The 20,644-nt window shown below is 41.9% G+C and overlaps 1 protein-coding gene across 1 annotated transcript in view; it reads left to right on the forward strand.

Annotated features, from left to right (window-relative positions):
• The window catches only part of PRDM5 (PR/SET domain 5), a 260,338-nt gene that overhangs the window by 64,108 nt on the left and 175,586 nt on the right, over positions 1-20,644 (forward strand). Inside the window, exon 3 of the mRNA XM_052642308.1 lies at positions 9,952-10,074. Within this exon, the coding sequence (XP_052498268.1) occupies positions 9,952-10,074 (123 nt within the window). The remainder of the gene's footprint in view (positions 1-9,951; positions 10,075-20,644) is intronic.

The raw sequence follows: 20,644 nt of genomic DNA on the forward strand, positions 1-20,644 counted from the left end.
ACATCTAGGTCATTGTAATAGCCTGTTTAATTCTTTTTCCTTTCATAAAATTTTTCCTCTATACACAGTCCATCCTGCGTATTAAAGTTGTGGGTTGCCTCCCATCATCCATTTTCCTTCATCTTTCCTAGATCATAGTTTCTGCTTCTCCCTCTTTCTTCATGTGTATTGTTACTGAGAAGCTGATCCCTGCTGAGGTGGATCCTGATTTGTGGTTATGTTTGAAGTTTCTTTTTGATGAAGCACAAAGCTTCCTAATGGACACTTTTCCCACTTATTTCCTATTATTTCTCTGATTTTACTGTTTGAACCACCAAATTTGAGTCCCATCATTCTTTACTGTCTTCCGAACCAAATTTGCTAGTATCATTCATCTTGCCTCCTCGTCACAAAATGACTAAAATGCTCTGCTGCTAAGTTGCTTCAGTCGTGTCCAACTCTGTGTAACCCCATAGACGGCAGCCCACCAGGCTCCCTCGTCCCTGGGATTCTCCAGGCAAGAACACTGGAGTGGGTTGCCATTTCCTTCTCCAATGATGAAAGTGAAAAGTGAAAGTGAAGTCGCTCAGTCGTGTCTGACTCCTAGCGACCCCAAGGACTGCAGCCCACCAGGCTCCTCTGTCCGTGGGATTCTCCAGGCGAGAGGACTCTACTATTCTTGTATTGTGATAATGTTCTCTGATGTAGAGTCACAGGCTATACTGGACTTAGAACTAGTTCGTAAGGCAACGATCTCATATCATTGCCATTATGGGCCGTGAAAAGAAATGGTCCCTACTGTCTACATTTATTTTCTTTCTTTGATTTTTCTTACTTATTTTTTCCTTTCATTGAATGGTTGTAGTTTAATTTGTATAAGTTACATATAAGTATGATAAAACTCTGTTGATCTCTAGATGATTTTCTACCTCTCCTGTTGACAGGTTTGTATGCTGTCCATTCAGCAACTGGAACTAACCTTATCTTATGTGTTGGGGAATCTCAGGATCACCCCCACATTCTGAGATTCCCTCAAGGGACTCATGAGACTCAGCTTGTAGATGTACTCATGGGGAAGATTTTCTTCAGTGATGTACACAGCTGGCTCACGAGGGAAGAAGGCACAGGCAGAATCTGCAGGAACCCAAGTGTCGATTTCATCACGCTCCCTCCTTCCCGTGAGAGGTCACACGGAGCTCACTCTTTTCCCAGTGATGAAGGAGGAGCACACACATGTGGTGTTTCTGTACGAGGAAGCACATTAGAAATTTAGTACCCAGGATTTTTATTTGGGGCTTGTAGCCACCTTCTGCCTAGCATGTACCACGATTCCAGATTCCCAGAAGAAAAGCAGGTTTTCAGCATAAACCATGGTGTTTATACTGTCTAGGAAGAGTGAACCAGCCTTATTCATTAACTGTTGACGGGGGACATCCTGAGAACTCCAAGTTCCCACATGCCAGGCAAGGGCCAGTCTTACTTAGAAGCAGGCCCTTTGTAAACATGCTAGTCCTGGGCCTGCTAGGTCTACTCTGGTTGCAAACCTTGTCTGTTGGAAGCTTTTTATAACATCCTCTTTGCTAACATTTTATTTTTACTTTGGTCCCTCCTCAGGATCTCAGCACAGTTTCTTTCTTTTACACCTGTGTGTACTATTTTTGAAATGAATGAAGTTCGTGTGTATATCTACCTTATGATAATCAGACTTTGCTTTGTTATTTCTTTTAAAAATTGTGTTTTTTGTGTCCTTATTAATACTGAGGATGTTGGATAAAGAAACAGTATTCTAGAATTTCATTTGTAGCTTCTCATGGCACACTTTAAAATAACCAGTAAAGAGCTGCACAGTAGATGTTGTTCAGTAAATGTTGTTTACTGATAACTGTCACCTTTTTAGAAACATTCAGCACAGAACTGTGATCGTTGGATGATTTTAAGAAAGGAAATGATCAACGTTAGTGATTGGGAAATATTTTATTGCTTTAGGTGTATTCTCATACTAGGATAATGTATTTGTTTCTTTATTGAGTTGCATACATTTTGAAGATGTGAATGTAAAGTACAATTAATTTAAATAGGCCGGGTAGGTTCAATATTAATAGCTGTAGAAAAACTGTGTATTTAGGAAAAATACAGAAACAGTGACTACCAGTGCAAATTGGGTTAGGAACTAACTCAAATTAGAATCAAAGGAAACCTGGATCTTTTTTTTTCTCATTTTTTTCTCCCTGTGGACTGCACAGAGCTCTTTGTTATTCAGTGTGTCTACTAACCTTGCCCAGAAATTTTCAGATACAAGGCATCATCTTCTAAAAACAGCATCAAGACTGTGATCTTAGGATCTTGGAGATTATCATTGTTTTTTACACAAAGAACCATTTGAAATACTTTTGTGTCTGTTAATTAGAATTTTGCTATTAAAATTTTCTTATACTTGGCATATTTTGTGTACCTTTTAGTATACCATAGGGAGGATTCTCCAGAAGCTGACTTCAAGACTCTTGTCTGTATAAGTCTCAAATCTGTATTAAAATTCTGACAATGCTATAGGCTCATAAAATGTTAACTACATTTAAAGTTTTGTGAGTAGTATATGATGGATTTGATGGATTATACCAAATTGAGAAATGACATGCTAACTTTATTAATATGGTTTTCTAATTCCTTAGTGAAATAACACTTTACTTACGGAGAAGTCACCTGCCTTAGGATGCTGACCAAATCAAGAAGTAAACCAGACGGCCACTAAGCAGTCAGAATGGATGCCAGCATTCCTGTACTAACCTTTGCATGTTCTTTATAGAAAACCCCTAAAGCTGTGGTGGTCATAAGCTAATGTCAGCTAAATGTTTTTTTATGCAGTAAAAAACTTGTCTATCCAAAATATCACTGAAGTCTGACTGCCTGAATATGTTTGTAAAACTGTAGGAAGGGAGGGACAGTGGTTACACTGCTAAGGCTCTTTCATGAATTTACTGTGAAAATGATGACGTGCTTTTCACGGTGTCTTTCACATTGTCATGTCAGTTATTCTTTAAAAAAATTAGTCCTATTTTACAAGTGCTTTGAAAGACAAGGTATGGAATGCTTTTGAAGTTAAGTCTCCCATTACCTCTTAAAAAATATTTTCTAACTTTTAAAGGAAATGAAGGCAATGGCAGTTTTAAAAAAGAAGACACATTAGCTGAGCTTTTAGTGAATAAAATATTTATTGAGATAGGACCAGATAAAAGATTTCCATCTCTGAGTGGTCAGGTGCCCAAGCACAGAATTTGCTTACGTATATAAACCTGACTGAGTTCCTCAGTTAAAACTTGCCTTCACATCTTTGACAGTATCAGGTGAGCTTTCTTGATATAGATTAGGTGATTATAAAGGCAGCCTCAGCTAAATGTAAGATGTGGCAATCAAAACAGCTTCTGTGATTTTTAAATTGCATCAGTAGAAAAGTAAATGTGAAAATCGCTCAGTTGTGTCTGCCTCTTTGGAACCCCATGGACTGTAGCCTGCCAGGTGCCTCTGTCCATGGAATTTTCCAGGCCAGAATACTGGAGTGGGTAGCCTTTCCCTTCTCCAGGGGATCTTCCCAACCCAAGCATCGAACTGGGATCTCCTGCATTGCAGAGGAATTGGATTCTTTACCAGGTGAGCTACTGAGGAATAGTGCCCACATCACGGTCGTCCTGTGTGTGCTGAATGCTGTACTGTGTGAAGAGAGTTTTGACAAATCAGTGTGCATCTGTGAGAGGGCAGCCAGGATAGTGGAGGAACATTTATCACCTTAGACAAGGAGAGAAAGGATGGAGAAGGAGATACATACTGCTGCCTTCAGAAATTTGAAGGGCTATAGTTGGGAGAGAAATTAAAGCTACTGAAGGGAGGGCAGCACGCTGGAATCTGACTTAAGGGAGAAGGTCAGCTGAGCCGACCTACACCTGGGTTAGCTACCGCCTGGTGGCGGCGCCTGCTCTCACTTCAGGCGTTCAAGCAGAGGCGACTTGTATGTGTTTGGGCTTGATGATATTCTTAGGGTTTCCTTCGTGTATGTTCTTTGAACAAGGTGACACGGCAGGAAGATGGTACACGTGTGGCCTGCCCCGCTTTTGGAAGCAGCGTCGTCTCTGAGAGCGTGTTCGTTGCTGTGAGCCTCGCTTTCCTCAGTGTGCCATGCCATGCTAAGTCTCCTCAGTCACGCCCGCCTGTTGCGACTTTCTGGATCGTAGCCAGCCAGGCTTCTCTGTCCATGGGGTTCTCCAGACAAGAATACTGGAGTGGGTTGCTGTGCCCTCCTGAAGATGCAGGGGATCCTCCCGACGCAGGGATCTAATCCGTGTCCTGCCTCCTGCATTGGTAGGCGGGCTCTCTGCCAGTCATGCATCTTAGTCCTTTGATGCCCCCACAGCCGGGTCAGCACAGGGACTGTCATTCCCCATTTCAGAGATCAGGAGACCATGGCTTAATTCAGCTGGAGGAAATGCGTCTCCCTTGACTCACAGTCAAGTTTGGATCACATCTGGCTTTTTGATTTCCAGTCCAGCATTTTTATCACTCTAGAATGCCAGCTTGAAATATTTAGGGCAGTAATTATTGCTAATGAAAAAGAGACTTGACTTTGTTCATCGGCCCTTTTAAGTCATTTACTCTTGGGTGTATTATATTCTGGATGATGCTCAGTGAAGGCCGTTACTGAAGGCCTGTCAAGGCCTGTGTTTTCTCTCCATGTGCTTTCCCATCTGAGGATGGATTTCTGTGAATCAGGACTATGGGATAGTGTTGGAGGGAGATAAAGCTGGGTATGCTACAGTGATTGTGCATGTGTGTTTAAAAGCACCAAAGCTAGGAAGAATTTGAGACGGAAGTCTTTGAAAAATCAACAGGAAAAAACCATACCTTTCACTTAGAAACTATAAATCATTACAGTTTCCTAGGGATGATCTTTGCTGATTCCTGAAAGTGTGTCTCTCTTTAGTTTAAATCTGACAACAGTGTGCTGTCAGAATTGATTGTTTGAACACACTTAGTTGTTTGTGTTCCTAAAGATATCCCGAAGTCTGGTTAATTAAATACTGAAAGCAGGGCATCTGGCCTTACTTCATTTAAAAACAATTGCTGAAACTATGCCTGTAATTTAAATACAAAAACATGATGACAGTTTATCCTTTAAAGACATCCATGCCCTAAATCTTACTTCTTTAAAATTATTACCTTCTTTAAAAAGTCTTACTGAAAGACAGAAAGGAAAATATATTTTCTTTAATAAATCATATAACATATTGTGACTTCTAATTAAGGAAATTATTGTTATATTTTTGGAACTAATTATATTTCACTGTCATTAAATTTTACCATGGTGCCGTTAAGTAAAATTCTCTTGGTTACATTTTATCATGTCTAGGGACAAATCTGGCTGATTAGCTTTGCCCTGGGAAGGCTGATGCCTTATATGTACTAAGTGAAAAATTTCTCAGGCATTCAAAATAATTGAAGGAAAATAATAGAGTAACGTTGTAGACCCTTCTACTATGAACATGAACCATCCAAAAAATAAATAAGCTTCTCTGTTTATAGTTGACCCAGTTTAACAGAGAGAATATTTAAATTGAAGGAGAGAAAAATTGTTTATATATATTTCCAATTTTTTCTTTCATTTACATGTTGGGGTTTTTTTTGTTGTTGTTGTTGAGCTGAATCTTTTTGTGGTTTCTTCTGTCCTTTGCTGGATGGGAAGGCAAACTGTGATATATATATATATATTTTACTGTTCAAATTGGTTTTTAGTATATATACAGAGTTTTACAATCATTATAATCAATTTTAGAATGTTTTCATCAGTCTCAAGAAGCCCCTATATTCTTTAGCTATGACCCTTTTACCTTTTTGTCCCCACAGACCTAGGCCACCACTAATTTACTCCCTATTCTGGACATTTTGTATCACTGAATCATATAATATATGGTCTTTCAAGACTAGATTCTTTCACTTAGCATAATGTTTTCAGAGTTCATTCATACTGTAACTTCATTCCTTTTATATGAATGCCATTAATCTTTAATCTGGAAATAAAGACACGTCCAGCACAGTGTCTTGGACCTTGAGAAGTGATGTCAGAAGCATTTGACAGAGACAAGAACCTGCCAAGTTCCTGCGCAATGATAATTTTCATTTAATGTATAGTGACAGTCCTAGAGATATGAATGACTTGATTAAAGGGAGGAAGGTTTTCATTTTCACATGAAAGATTTTTTTCCCTTTCCTAATTTAGCTAACTTATTTTTATGTAGCTGGCTTAGGAAGCCTGTGCAAATCAGAATTTAGAATTGAGATGACTTTTATTGCAAGATGAAAGTTTAACTTCTTTATTGTTGTTGTTCAGTTGTTTAGCTGTGTCCCGCTCTTTGCCACCCCGTGGACTGCAGCACACCAGGCTTCCCTGTCCCTCACCATCTCCCAGAACTTGCTTAAACTCATGTCCATTGAGTTGGTGATGCCATCCCACCATTTCATCCTCTGATTTCTTTATAGACCCTGGTATTCAGAAGACAGTCCTCAATAGGACATTAACCGATACACTTCATTTCCATGAAAATTCAAATAGAATAAGATGGTATTGGGAGGACTAGTTTTGAAAGGAAAAGCAATACACACTCACTGCAAAGGTCAGATGCTGGAATGTGATACTAAGAAGAATTTTGAGTCTTCTTTATTCATTAGTCTTTAAAAAGGTTCAGTTTATATTACTCAGGGTTCAGTATCAAAATAGATAAATGGAGCCTTTAATAATAGCCGTCTGTCTGGAGTTTCTTTTTTTCTATTTGATTTCTTTGGAAAGAGGAACAATGGATTAGATTATCCTTGGATGTCTCTCTTAGATATTTCAGTGAGGAGAATTCTGGGGTTAGGGTAGGAAGGTAAAAGTCATGTGAGCAGTAATCCAACAGCTTCAGTCAAATGTTGGAGACTGGGATGGAGGAAACGAGGAAAGGACCAGCCACTAGAAAACTAGAGAAAGCAGGTGGCCTGTGAAGACTACACAGTAGGAACTTAAGCGTCACTTGGATAAAGATGTTTAGAGTAAAATAAATGAGCAGCAGCTCTGTTAATGAGCAAAAAAGTTATGTCAAATGTAAATGTGTAGGCCACTATAGTCTGTCATTACAGTGTTGTTAGGAGATTATATAATAGATAACCAGAAAGTGCATACATCTAATGGACTGGAAATGAGTTACTGAGTCATTCAACATAGCTGGAGCTTGAGGATCTGGGGAAAAGCTGGAAAAATAAGGACCAAGCAATGCCCTTCGTAAAATGGGCTTATAATATAGTAAGTCACAGAGAAATCTTTGTTATGTTACACATCTTTGAAGAATGAATTTCAAATGTCAAACTCATCTGATATATATTGTGCTTAATTTGTTGTTGAGTTGCTCAGTTGGGTCCAACTCTTTGTGACCCCATGGACTACAGCATGCTAGGCTTCCCTGTCCTTCACTATCTCCTGGAGTTTGCTGAAACTCATGTCCACTGAGTCCATGATGCCATCCAACCATCTCATCCTCTGTTGCCCTCTTCTCCTGCCTGCAGTCTTTCCCAGCATTAGGGTCTTTCCAGTGAGTTGGCTCTCTGCATCAGGTGGCCAAAGTATTGGCGTGCCATACTTAATACTGAGTAACAAATGTAATGACTAAGAAGGATCATTAACCGTTGCTGTAAGTAGTGGTAGCCTCTCAAATGCAATATGCCCTGGCAGTCATGCTGGTGTTTCCTGATGTAGAATTAGCTGGGTTGCGTGGATCTCAGGAAACAGTTGTCGATTTAAGCTTCACTTCTGAGAAAATTTTTTTTCTTTTTTTTAGTATCTAGTGGCATTGCTACCTGTTTTGCTTAATTTAGCTGTTTGTCATATAAACAGTTTTGTTACTATAGCTATGGCGGAGCCTGGAAAGGAGAATTTATACTCAGATGTTTAGAGTTACTTCTTTTACTCTGCTTGAAGAAATGTGGCCTGGTGTCCTCTTGAGGAAGTGTTGCTGTGTCGCTTCTGTCTGCGCCAGCAGTGTGGCTGGACACTTTCGGCTTTACCCAGTGGGTGTCAGGATTCTGAACTGACGTGTGAGCAGGCGGGCAGGGCGATTTTCAGGGCCCCCCAGTGCAGATCTCAGAATGAGGTTGTTATTTAGTGAGAAATCCCCATAGCTTCACGCCTAAACCTATAAGACACAAGGAAGAGGTATTTATAGTGTTAAATTCTTGGAGCAGTTTCAGTATGGAAAATTAAAGCCCTGCCTTTTGAGGGTCTGCTGTTTATTACAGAGATTTTTAAATGATTATTGAGGATCTTTGGACCCTTAAGAAAATAAGAATTGTTTGAGAAACATGGCATATATGAAATACGAGGAGAAGGCTAGCTGTATCTTTTCCCCAGAAAATATGTGTTAGAATCCTGGAATACTGGTCTGTGTAGACCGTGCAGCAGGTATTTTTACGCAGCAGCTTTTGGGGAACCTACCCTCTGGGGGTAACTTTCTTGTCTCCAGTCAGTGCCTGTGATCTGGCCTGTGTCAGTCTGTCTGATCTCAGCACCCACCACTTTTTCCATTGCTCCTTCTGTCCTAGCCTCATGACCTTCTTGCTGTTCTTAATTTGCTTCCAGTTCAGGGCCTTTCTACGTGTCCTTTCCTGGCTGTTCCCCCTGGCTCGGAAACGGTCTTCCTGAGCTCTCACCTGGCCTGTGCCCTGTCTTCACTTAGAACGCTTTTCTGGTCACCTTGTCAGCACGCCTCTGCCTGACCGCTCCATCCTGAAGAGCCCTTCTCCCCTTACCCCACGTCCTCCTCCTGTGACTGAAGCTCTAGTCTCTGCTTGTTTGCTCCTAAGTGTTGTGGGGTCAGGCTTTGTCTGTCTGTTTTGTTCACTGAAAAATTCCCAGGGCATTAGCAGTATCTGGTACCGTGGTACATATGTGCTCAGTCGCTTCAGTCATGTCCAACTGTTTGTGACCCTCTTCTTTACTTTATAAAATTTTAGAAATCTGGAGTTTGTTTCTCCCCACCCTGAGTCAGTGAAGATATAGTCTTCATATTAATATTTTTGTTACTCCGTGTTGGAGATACAGAGTACTAATCACTCATTCCTTCCCTCCTCCTTCCCTTGATTCCATTTGAATATAAACTCAAAATGAGCATTGGGTAAAGATTGGTGTATGTTTTATTAAACTGAGCAAGTGGCTGTAGCTTTACAGTGCAGCAGTTCTAAGAAGCTAGATTCAAAGCAACTTGGATTCAAGAGTGTCCAGTGGAGTCCTGGGTTCTGTGGCAGTTACAGCCCTCCCTCCCTCGATTGAGAGTTGAGTAGATCTGAACAGCAGGGCTTATGGCATGAAACAGAGCCAACTCTCCGCTCAGCAAGACTTCAGCAGGCCATGAAACGACAGAATTGAATTTTTTTATTTACCCACTAGTTAAAATGTGAATTGTAGCCCAGTGGATGTCCAGTTCCACTGGTTAGATTAGCAGATTGTCCACATATGGAAATGATTCAGTAAGCAGGTGCAGAGAGAAACTGAGATGATTGTTCCAGCTCTACCCCTGCCGCTTGAGGAACCAAGCCGCACTGCCCTCTTGTGTGGAAAATAGGACGTGTTGCACCCATGGTTATCCCCTAAACAACTGCATTTGCGACACATGTATTAAACTGTACCTACAAATAAATTATTTTGACCAGAAAAGAGCCATCAACATAGGATGTTTTTGAGAATTGATTGCATTTGTGAGTCATCTAGATCTGTCAAATGAAAGCGCAGGCTCTGTTTGTATGTATGTTTAAGGGATGGATGTTAATCCGGCATCTATTCAACACCTGTTAATAGAAAGGTGATACTTATGAAAAAATACCGTGTTATTTTTAGTTTGACTAATCTGTTTAGTGCGGCTAATACTAACTTCAAGTGTAAATTCGGGCACTCTTACATTTCAGGTTCGGGGGAGTAAGGGAGAAGTCCTGTACATTTTGGATGCTACCAACCCGCGACACTCCAACTGGCTTCGCTTTGTTCATGAGGCACCATCTCAGGAGCAGAAGAACCTGGCTGCCATCCAAGTGAGCTTATTTGCTTCTTATTTGTACTCTGTACATTGAGGGGAATGAACTAATTTATAACTGTTCTCCCTGTTTTAAATTTATTTCCAAATGACCTGCTTCGAATAACAGTAACTAATTCATAAAAGCAGAGAAGTCTCATCTAGTCAGCATATGCAGGAAAGGGCAAGCCCAGCTGTAAATTGACACCAGATCACTGACTTTATGAGAATTCTTGAGGGGATGAGTTACATGGTCTGATATTATCCTTGGCAGATTCTGCTTTCAAGTACTTTTAATTCATTCAGTGAATGTTTATTGATAATTTTTCTGTTTGATGGCTTATTTGGCTCATGGCACAATGTTCTATGTTATTGTTTGGGAAAGGCTTCATGGAGAAAGTTTATTTGGGTGTGTCTCCCTGTGGCTGTACTCTGAGCTTCTTGAGGGTGTTGTATTCCTCAGGGTTTTCAGAGAAACAGGGCCAATAGGATCTATATATCTATATCTGTGATGTAAAGAACCCACCTGCCAGTGCAGGAGACATAAGAGACGTGCATTCAATTCCTGGGTCGGAAAGATCCCCTGGAGGAGGGCATGGCAACCCACTCCAGTATTCTTGCCTGGAGGATCCCGTGGACAGAGGAGCCTGTGGGCTACGGTCCACGGGGTCAAGGAGTCAGACACGACTGAGTGACTTAGCACATACCTATCTCTCCATCCATCCATCTAGAAAGAGAGAAAGAGACAGAGACTGAGAAAGAGATTTATTTTAAGAAATTGGCTTATGTAGTTATGGAGGCTGTCAAGTTCAGTCTCTTCAGAGCCAGTGTCCCACCTCAAGTCCAGAGGCCACAGAGTGCTGTAGCGCAGTGAAGAGCAGGTGTTCTATTTCAACACATGAAATAGTTTGACGACATGAAAGCTGCTGTAGAATCAGCAAGAGCCAGTGTCCCACTTGAAAGTCCGTCAGGCCTCAAGAGTGGATTTTCCAGTTTAAAAGCCATTAGGCAAAAGGATTCTCTTGGAACTTCCCCTGTGCTCCAGGGGTTAAGACTCTACCTTCCAGTGCAGGGGGCACAGGTTTGATTCCTGGTCAGGGAACTGAAGTTCCACATGCCATGGGTTGGGGCCAAAATTAAAAAAAGAATTCTCTTTTACTTGCTGGGGGAAGGGAGACCCTTTTGTTCTTTTCAGGACTTCAGCTGATTGGATGAGGCCCACCTACATTGTAGAGGGTAGTCTGCTGCTGCTGCTAAGTCACTGCAGTTGTGTTTGACTCCGTGTGACTCCATAGACGTCAGCCCAGCTGGCTCCCCCGTCCCTGGGATTCTCCAGGCAAGAACACTGAAGTGGGTTGCCATTTCCTTCTCCAGTGCGTGAAAGTGAAAAGTGAAAGTGAATTCACTCAGTTGTGTCTGACTCTTCATGACCCCATGGACTGCAGCCTACCAGGCTCCTCCGCCCATGGGATTTTCTAGGCAAGAGCACTGGAGTGGGGTGCCATTGCCTTCTCCGAGAGGGTAGTCTACTTTACTCAAATTCATGTGTTAAAACGTTAATCTCACACAAAAACATCCTCACAGAAACAAAATAATGTCTGAATAGCTATCTGGGTACCCGGTGGCCCAGTCAAGCTGACATAGATAATTAACTTTCCTAGGTGGGAACAATGTTTTATTGAATTCTGTACCCTGTATTTTAGGATAGTGTTATACACAGCATCAGGCTCTGATACTAACTGTGACTTCAACGCCATTGATCCCTCAGTAGAAATTAAGGGAAAGAGAAAAAGAGTCAAGACAAGAAGTTTTTAGAAGGACTCAGGAAATGGTAACAGATTTTGTTTTCTTGGGCTCCAAAATCACTGCAGATGGTGACTGCAGCCATGAAACTAAAAGATGCTTACTCCCTGGAAGAAAAGCCATGACCGATCTAGACAGCATATTCAAAAGCAGAGACATTGCCGGCAAAGGTCTGTCTAGACAAAGCTATGGTTTTTCCAGTGGTCATGTATGGATGTGAGAGTTGGACTGTAAAGAAAGCTGAGCGCCAAAGAATTGATGCTTTTGAACTGTGGTGTTGGAGAAGACTCTTGAGAGTCCCTTGGACTGCAAGGACATCCAGCCAGTCCATCGTAAAGATCAGTCCTGAATATTCATTGGAAGGACTCATTCTGAAGCTGAAACTCCCAATACTTTCACTCCCTGACGTGGAGAGATGACTCATTTGAAAAGACTCTGATGCTGGGAAAGACTGAAGGCAGGAGGAGAAGGGGACGACAGAGGATAAGATGGTTGGATGGCATCGCTGACTCAATGGACATGAGTTTGAGCAAGCTCCGGGAGTTGGTGACAGATAGGGAGGCCTGGGGTCGCACATGAGTGAATGACTGAACTGAACTGTAATTAAAGTTCATTGGACAGATCGTTAAGAGAATCAAAGAAGCTTTACATTGTGTTTGGGAGTTGACAGACCACATGTGAAAGCTCGGCTCCTGGACCCCAAACTAAAGAAGTGAAAGCAGGGTGAAGGTTAGCAGGAGCAGGGGGGAGGGGGCAGAGTGAGGGAGCCCTCCCCTCCTCCAGTGTGCCCACGTGCACTGCTCTAGAGGCTTCACGCACGTCATGCCATTTACTCACGACAAACTCTCGATAGCTTAACGTCAGGGTTAGGCTGATTCACTCAATCCTAGTCTAAAACCAACAATGGCAAGAGGAAAAATGCAAGGGAAAATGTACATAATTAGGTTTCCAAGTAACTGGAAAACAGTCATTTAGAATATTTCATTTCCTTAAGTTGTTAGCTAGCCTGTTTTTTTCAGTACAAATAGGTAGTGGATAACCAGTGTGATTACTGTTCTTTTTGTATGGGCAAGTTAGTGATGACTTACCAAAGGGTTTGGAACATAGGCTCTTTCGGCAGCCAGCTATATTCAAGCCACTTTTTACATTGTTCATGATATGTATTGATCCAACCACACATTTAAATTGATCTCTTTTAAAAAATGTGTAGACATTAATTATTTTCAAGTATTTTATATTTTTTCATGGTTTTCTGAGGCATACTAATCTCACAGGATCTTCAGGTATATCCTAATTGTAATTTATGGGCTCAGTTTCAGTTCAGTTCAGTCATGTCCGACTCTTTGTGACCACAGCACGCCAGGCCTCCTTGTCCATCACCAACTCCCAGAGTCCACCCAGACCCATGTCCATTCAGTCAGTGATGTCATCCAATCATCTCATCCTCTGTCATCCCCTTCTCCTTATGCCTTCAATCTTTCCCAGCATCAGGGTCTTTTCCAACGAGTCAGCTCTTCGCATCAGTGAGCCAAAGTATTGGAGTTTCAGCTTCAACATCAGTCTTTCCAATGAACACCCAGGACTGATCTCCTTTAGGATGGACTGGTTGGATCTCCTTGCTGTCCAAGGGACTCTCAAGAGTCTTCTTCAACACCACAGTTCAAAAGCATCAATTCTTCGGTGCTCGGCTTTCTTCACAGTCCAACTCTCACATCCATACATGACCACTGGAAAAACCATAGCCTTGACTAGATGGACCTTTGTTGGAAAGGAATGTCTCTGCTTTTTAATATGCTGTCTACGTTGGTCATAACTTTCCTTCCAAGGAGTAAGTGTCTTTTAATTTCATGGCTGCAGTCACCATCAGCAGTGATTTTGGAGCTCAAAAAAATAAAGTCAGCCACTGTTTCCACTGTTTCCCCATCTATTTGCTATGAAATGATGGGACTGGATGCCATGATCTTAGTCTTTTTAATGCTGAGCTTTAAGCCAACTTTTTCACTCTCCTCTTTCACTTTCATCTAGAGGCTCTTTAGTTCTTCACTTACTGTCATAAGGGTGATGTCATCTGCATATCTGAGGTTATTGATATTTCTCCCAGCAATCTTGGTTCCAGCTTGTGCTTCTGGCAGCCCAGTGCTTCTCATGATGTATTCTGCATATAAGTTAAATAAGCAGGGTGACAATATACAGCCTTGACGTACTCCTTTACCTGTTTGGAAAGGGCTCAGTTTGTTTCTCTGTCAATGTTAGCAATATAAAAATTGTCTGTATACCCATGAAATCTAATTTAGGCAAATTCATTGTTATATTTTAGAGAATATTATTCTATTTAAACTTGATTCTTCTCTTTTTATGCTTAAGTAGTAATTTTAAGCTTTTCTTAAATTCCTTTTTGGGCACTTCTCCCTATCGTCTGTTATTTCTTTAGACTCAGTAGCTCTCTCTGTTTGCCCAAACCTTCAGTGTTATATGCTCAGCTCTGAGCTTTGCCCCCAGAACCCCTCAGGTTGTCTCTAAGAGTTCCCTTAACTGTACAGTTTGCTTGTACTGAGTCCTTTGGGTAATGGAATGCTGTCAGTAAGTATTTGTCTCCATGTCTTATTGCTACTCCCCACGTTTGCTACTCTATGCCCTTTTCGTTTTTTTTTTTTCTTTTATCATATTGCAGTTACCTACACTTCTCTCCTTCTTAGTCACCATGATTTCTAAGACAGCGTTTATGTTCACTTGGTATGTTCAATGCAGTACTTTTCTTCCTCTATTTCAGCTGTGTTTCTTTCCTTGCAAGAAAATAGGAATCTATAAAAGATTATTTTTGCAACCTTGATACACCGAGAAATTATTATTTGACTTAACAATGGGGGTGAAGTGGGAGTGGGGTTAGAGTAGGACTCATAAACTAGCTAGAGGCTCTGTGCGGTTTCACACTTGAATTAGTGTCTGCGACTGTTAGGCTTCGGTGTGAGAGTTGCGGTCAGAAGTGCTGCCAGTGCCTTTGGCTCCTTTTGACACTGTTCCCTCCTTTCCTAGGAGGGGGCTGAGTGCGCTGTTACCATGTTTCTTGCTACGAGCACAGGGTGGAACTTTGCTAGCTCCTTTGAGGTGACAGACTTTCTTACGGGAACAGTAGTTGGAGAAGCAGATTGCTTAGGGTTCAAAATCACCCTGAGCTAGGGCAGAGAGCTTAATATTTGGGTCACATGGCTGACAGTGATTCAGCCTTCTGATTTGTTGGGGTAATCTCCCAAGGATTGCATTCCAGAAACACTGAGTTGGTAAGAGATGATCATAATGTTTCCTGCAAAACATTGTGAATCACTTGCATTCCAAATTGCATCTGAAATTTGGGGTATTCAGGAAATTTTTTATTTTAGCTATATGTCCCAGGAGTAGAGTAAATGAGAAACATTTGTGGTTATGTGGCTTGCTTGGTGGAAAACGTTAATCCTTGGTCCAGTTTTTTTGGACAAGGGATTAAGAATTCGAGGTCTGTTTTGGCAAAGGATTGGAGCTCCTTTTCGGAGACTCAGTTATACTTCTAGTTTTGCAGTTTATTCAGTTTTGGAGAATTTTCTTTGGAAATGATGATTTAAGTGTCTGAACAATTGAAGAAGGATCTCATAAGCAGAGTTCCTCCCACATGTACACATTTCAGAACATTCAGTTGAAATGTGTGTTCGGGTCTATGAAAGATACTTCCAGCTAAACCAGAAAATCCTGAATGTAAAAGATTTGGCTTAAAATGAACCGGAAGAATTCTTAGGCTCCATAAGAAATGGGTGATTCTTATTAAATGCTTATTTTATTGCACTAAAGAAAAAAAATATGCAGTATTTGAAAGAGTAACTAAACTAGTTAGTATTTTGCAACCTTTTGAAAATTCCTGATCCTTCAGTAGAAAAGTATTTGTTTAAACACAGAATTATGTCATTTGAAGTTGAAACTTGGAATTCTTTGGTTATTATATTATGTTCTTAAGACATGTTTCCGAACATACTTTCCTTGGGAATTCTCACAATGTATCATCAACATAATGGACAGGTGGCTTGCTGCTTGAAGAAAAAGGCGCATATGGAAGAATAGCTGGGTCTTGGTGCACTGCTCCATGAGGGTGTCAGCGCACTGGGATGGGCTGAAGTCTAGAGGGCGCTGAGCGTGAAGCTGTGCTTGTGACGGTGGCGCTGCTCTGCCCCCGTTCCCATGTCAGTCTGGTGTCCTCTCGAGCAGAAGCGCTGTTCTTTATGTATTGTGTGCTGTCCTACCTCCTCCTCGTGAGAGGATGGACAGTTTCAGGCGGTTTATCCCAGAGTCTTTCCTGGTGCCACCTGACGTTTTAGCACAGCAGAGCTGGGAGATCAGGTACGGGTCTCCAAGGAGAGCAGCGGCCTGGAGTCTTTAGAGTCCGATAGAAAGAACTACGTCCAATGTCATCCAGCCACCAAGATCGACAGGCCTATCAAATAGCGTTGAAGCAAAGTCCAAAGAGCAGTGATACCAACCAAGCAACCAACAGAAAGGAATATCAAAAGGATTTCTCACCTATACCCAAAATTATACTTAGTTTCCTCAAATTCTGTCTCTTACCTATTTGATTTTTCCTAGCACATTTTTACAAATTGTGTTTCTACAGTATGTTGTAGACTCAGTTATAGAATTGGAAGGTTCAGATCTCTAGCAATATTCTTAAATAAAATATCAGTTAAATAACTCACAGGTCTATCTTAGTTATCTTCCAGTGAGGTACATATTTGTCTTTCACTAAGGTTAAAATTTAAACTAAATTAAAACTGTAAGTAATTGGATCTGTGAGGTTTTAAATACCAACCCTACTGTTGCTGTGTGTTCCTGCAGGGAGTAGGATATTTTATTACTTATCAATTTTATTACTTTCAATTATGTTGTAGTTTATTCATAGGGAACATGAATATGTATAGAACTCTCTTTAAGATATGTATATAGTGATAGCCTTGAAGGATAAGTTAATTCTTAATAATGATGATGATGGCAGCTGGCACTTTCTGAACACGTAGAGTGCACCAGTAAGTGGGGATATGTATTGAGAACTTACACATTTGAGTTCACTGTGTACCCCCTCACTGTGGAGTGCCTAGAATTGAGGTTTCAAGAAAGACCCCTGAATCAGAGTGAAATTGCAATATAGCCCAGCTGGTATTTATGATTTGCTGTCACTCATGTCTGAAGTGAAATTGCCTCTGGGAAATCGCCTTTCTTCGTGAGAAAAACTTCGCCTGGGTTATATGAACAGCCTCAGGGCCAAGATGATAGCTTCAGGACCTGACTATATAATTACATGTCAGAGCGCCCGCTGGACACTGCGGCGTCTGCTGTTCAGGATGGCTGCAGAGTCATGCTGGCCCGTAGGCCACTCCGGCAGCTTTCTGAGTCTCGCCGCCCTTTAGGCTCGTGCCGCCATCCATGATAAATTGAGCTGTCATCTGATGTTTGCATCAGATCCCCATTGTATATAAGTGTTCCAATGAAGAGGAGGATGGTAGATAATACTATTTAGGAAAATAATAATCAGGTTTCTTTAAAGAAGGAATCTTTTATCACAGGTCCATAGCCACATATGAATGGACACCCCCTGCTCTTGGCTCAGCTGCACATCAGCATAGAAACTGCTTTCTGGGTAACTCTCCATTCTCTTTTAGAATTTGAGCTGAGAACTTGGTCTTGTTCCTGAGTTTCAACAGCAGCATTTTCAAGTTTCCTGTGCCTTCAGTTCTATGTACAATGTAAAGTCATTCACAGGAGACCAAATTTAAGATAGCAGTCACTGCCTGCTACTTCAGTGAAAGACCCTTGGGGAGACTCTTGAAAATTTGTCAGTGTCCTCTGATCACTTGTCCATCGTTCTCCCTTGAGAACATGGAACAGTTCTTGAAGAATGAAGATATTTCAAGATGGGAGGTGCTATTGCATGGGTGTAGCCTCAAGTCTGGAATATCTCAGAGTAAATCACTTTCATTTTTTGCCTCCACATCCAGCACGGTGGGGCTTCCTCAGTGGTAAAGAGCCCGCCTGCAGTGCAGGAGACAGAGGAGATGCGGGTTCGATCCCTGGGTTGGGAAGAGCCTCTGGAGAAGACAACCCACTCCAGTATCCTTGCCTGGGAAATCCCGTTGACAGAGGAGCCTGGTGGGCTACAGTCCACGGGGTCGCAAAGAGTTTGACCTGACTGAAGCAGCTAAGCATGAGGAAGACACTGTAATTACCGTTTCTCTTTGTCACACGAGGATACTGAGAACACAGAGAGTCTGCTTTAAGTAACTTGCCTGTGGCCTGTGGATAGCTGGATAGGATTTGAACCCTGGTGTTCTGGCTTCCCTGCCGACTCTGTGACTCTGTTCTCTAACACCTTGGAGTTGAGATAAATTATAAAGGCGTAACTTCAGACTTAAAAAATCTTCCATATGTCTGAGCTTGCTATTTAGGTATTTTGAAACTGCTGAAAATTTGCAAACTGATTTAGTTTTTTTTAAAATATATTTTTAAAGTTATTTCCATCACATATTCCTTGGCCTTTTTAAGTTCCCAGACTATCCATAAATCATGAAAAAGCGTTGGACCACCTGCTCATCATGAAAGGTACTGTCTAGGTAGTATCTGTCCTGGCCTCTTTTCCCTTCCGTTCGCTTCATCTTAGCCGCTATCTAGTGTGTTAAACATGAGAGAAAGTTAACATTTAGATCTCTTGAAATTAAAAGCAGTAAAATTTCAGAATAGGAGCATGTCGGGTTGGGCGTAAGGGGAATTTTTGGGCGGGTAGGCTTTTCTGGGTCTCTCAATCCAGAAATCACGCAGCCAGTTTTCTCACGGCCTCCACTGAAGCCAGCCTGCACCCCATGTCCTTGTGTCACCCAGCAGTGAGGCAGAATGTGCTGTTGCCTTTTGACTTCTCTGAGGCTTCTTCAGTCACTGTAGAGCTTTATTAGAACTTGACTTCTGAGCTGTTTCTCAGAATGATTTTTACCTAACTTATCTTACCTGTGTTTATGATTGCATTAGTTACATGTTTGCTGTGTAACAAATTTCCCCCACATGTTAACAAATTCAACCAGCAAACATTTATCATTCATACATATTCTAAGGGTCAGGAACAACTTAGCTGGGTGGTTCTGGAGTTCTGGCTCGGGGACTCTCCCAAGGTTGCAGTCAGGTAGTTATCTAGAGCTCTTTGGTCTCTGAAGACCTGGTTAGACTCTACTTCCAAGTTCACTCACATAGCCATCAGCAGGTGGCTTCATTTCTTAACTGTGCAAGCCTTCCCTAGGGCTCCTCATGACAGAGAGAAGCAGCTTGCTGCTTCCTGAGTGATGTGAGAGAAAGCAGCAGTCTTCTGTAATGTACTAGGGATATGACCTACCATACTACCATTTCTTTAGGATGCTGTGAGTCACGTAGATGCAGACGCAGAGCAGCATGGTACCATGCAGGAGACTGCACCAGAGTGCGGGTACCAGGAGGTGGGTCATCCTCCCAAGTCATCTTCAAGCCTGACCACTCAGTGATCAGTGCGGGGCCGGGGAGGGAGGGAAATGTGCTTCATAGAAGGAAGAGGTGAGCTAGAATCAATGATGAAGCAAAGCCTTGGCATAGAACCCAGCCCAGCTCAGATAATACTAAGGAAGGCAGTTTTAAGCAGTAGATTCCTGGCTCTTAACCTCACTGGCTGAGCATATTTGACTCATTCAGTCAGTCAGCTGATAGCTCACAAGCGTCTGCTGGGAGCCAGGGCCTGTGCTCAGCTAATCGTTAAAAAGATGATCTTACTCCTGTGTCCATAGCAGTAAAAATAATCTGTAACATTCTGTTCCTCTTTGTGATAATGACACCCACTTCACTGGATTTTTATGGGGATTAAATTAAACGAGATAATACATGCAAAAGCCCAGGCCTTCGTATGTGCCAGGACGCGTGAACAAGTTTTTTCATCATCACTGCCCCTGCCAGGCCCATAGTGCTTGTCTTTATAGTTCTGTCTCTGTGTAAATCAGAGCAAACTACATTTTATTTCTTCCAAATCCCTCTTAAGGTAGCTACTGAAACTCTAAGCATGTAGAAGACTTCTCAGTGAACGCTCACTGGATGGAATGACGGGGCCTCGGGGGCCGTCCTGACCTGCGCAGCATCCCGGCTTGCAGGCTCCTCGGTTGTTGAAGACCTAGGTGTGCCTGCGTCTGCCTAGGCCGACCGAACACGGTTTACTGTGACGTTGTGCTGGCTGTGGCCATACGCTCTGGCTCCTCTTTGCCAAGATAACTCGGGCTTTACAGACACAAGAAATGTGAGGAGAAGGTGTTTCCCTGTGCTGTGCAGGAAGCTTTACTGGATACCGCGGTTTGGCAACCTTAACCATAATGTGGGATCATTATGGTATTTGTGCTAAGCCACTTTTCAGCTTTTTCAGAGAAGCAGTTTTTGTGCAGATCGGTTGCTACATAAAGAACATATCTGCACTCTGCCTACTGTGAGAAGTCTTTCAGAATGGAGATTGCTGGATTCTAGAAGGGAGTGTCCCTAGAAATCATTTAAAAGGCTCATAGTTTTGCAGCCCAGCAAAGCATTAACCAAAAGGAAGCCAGAGGGTTGAAGAGAGTGTGTTTCCTAATTGATTTGGGGCCTTTGGTAACAGGGTTAGTGACAGTGAATGTATAAAGTAGAATTGAAAATAGAAATTCTGTTAAGTGGTTCTTCTCAGAGGACCAAAAGTGCTGAGTCCTCTATTTAATATTTAAATTAAATTTGTTACTCTTTTAGGA

The sequence above is a fragment of the Budorcas taxicolor genome, chromosome 6, assembly GCF_023091745.1.
Source record: "Budorcas taxicolor isolate Tak-1 chromosome 6, Takin1.1, whole genome shotgun sequence".
Classification (NCBI taxonomy): Eukaryota; Metazoa; Chordata; class Mammalia; order Artiodactyla; family Bovidae; genus Budorcas; species Budorcas taxicolor.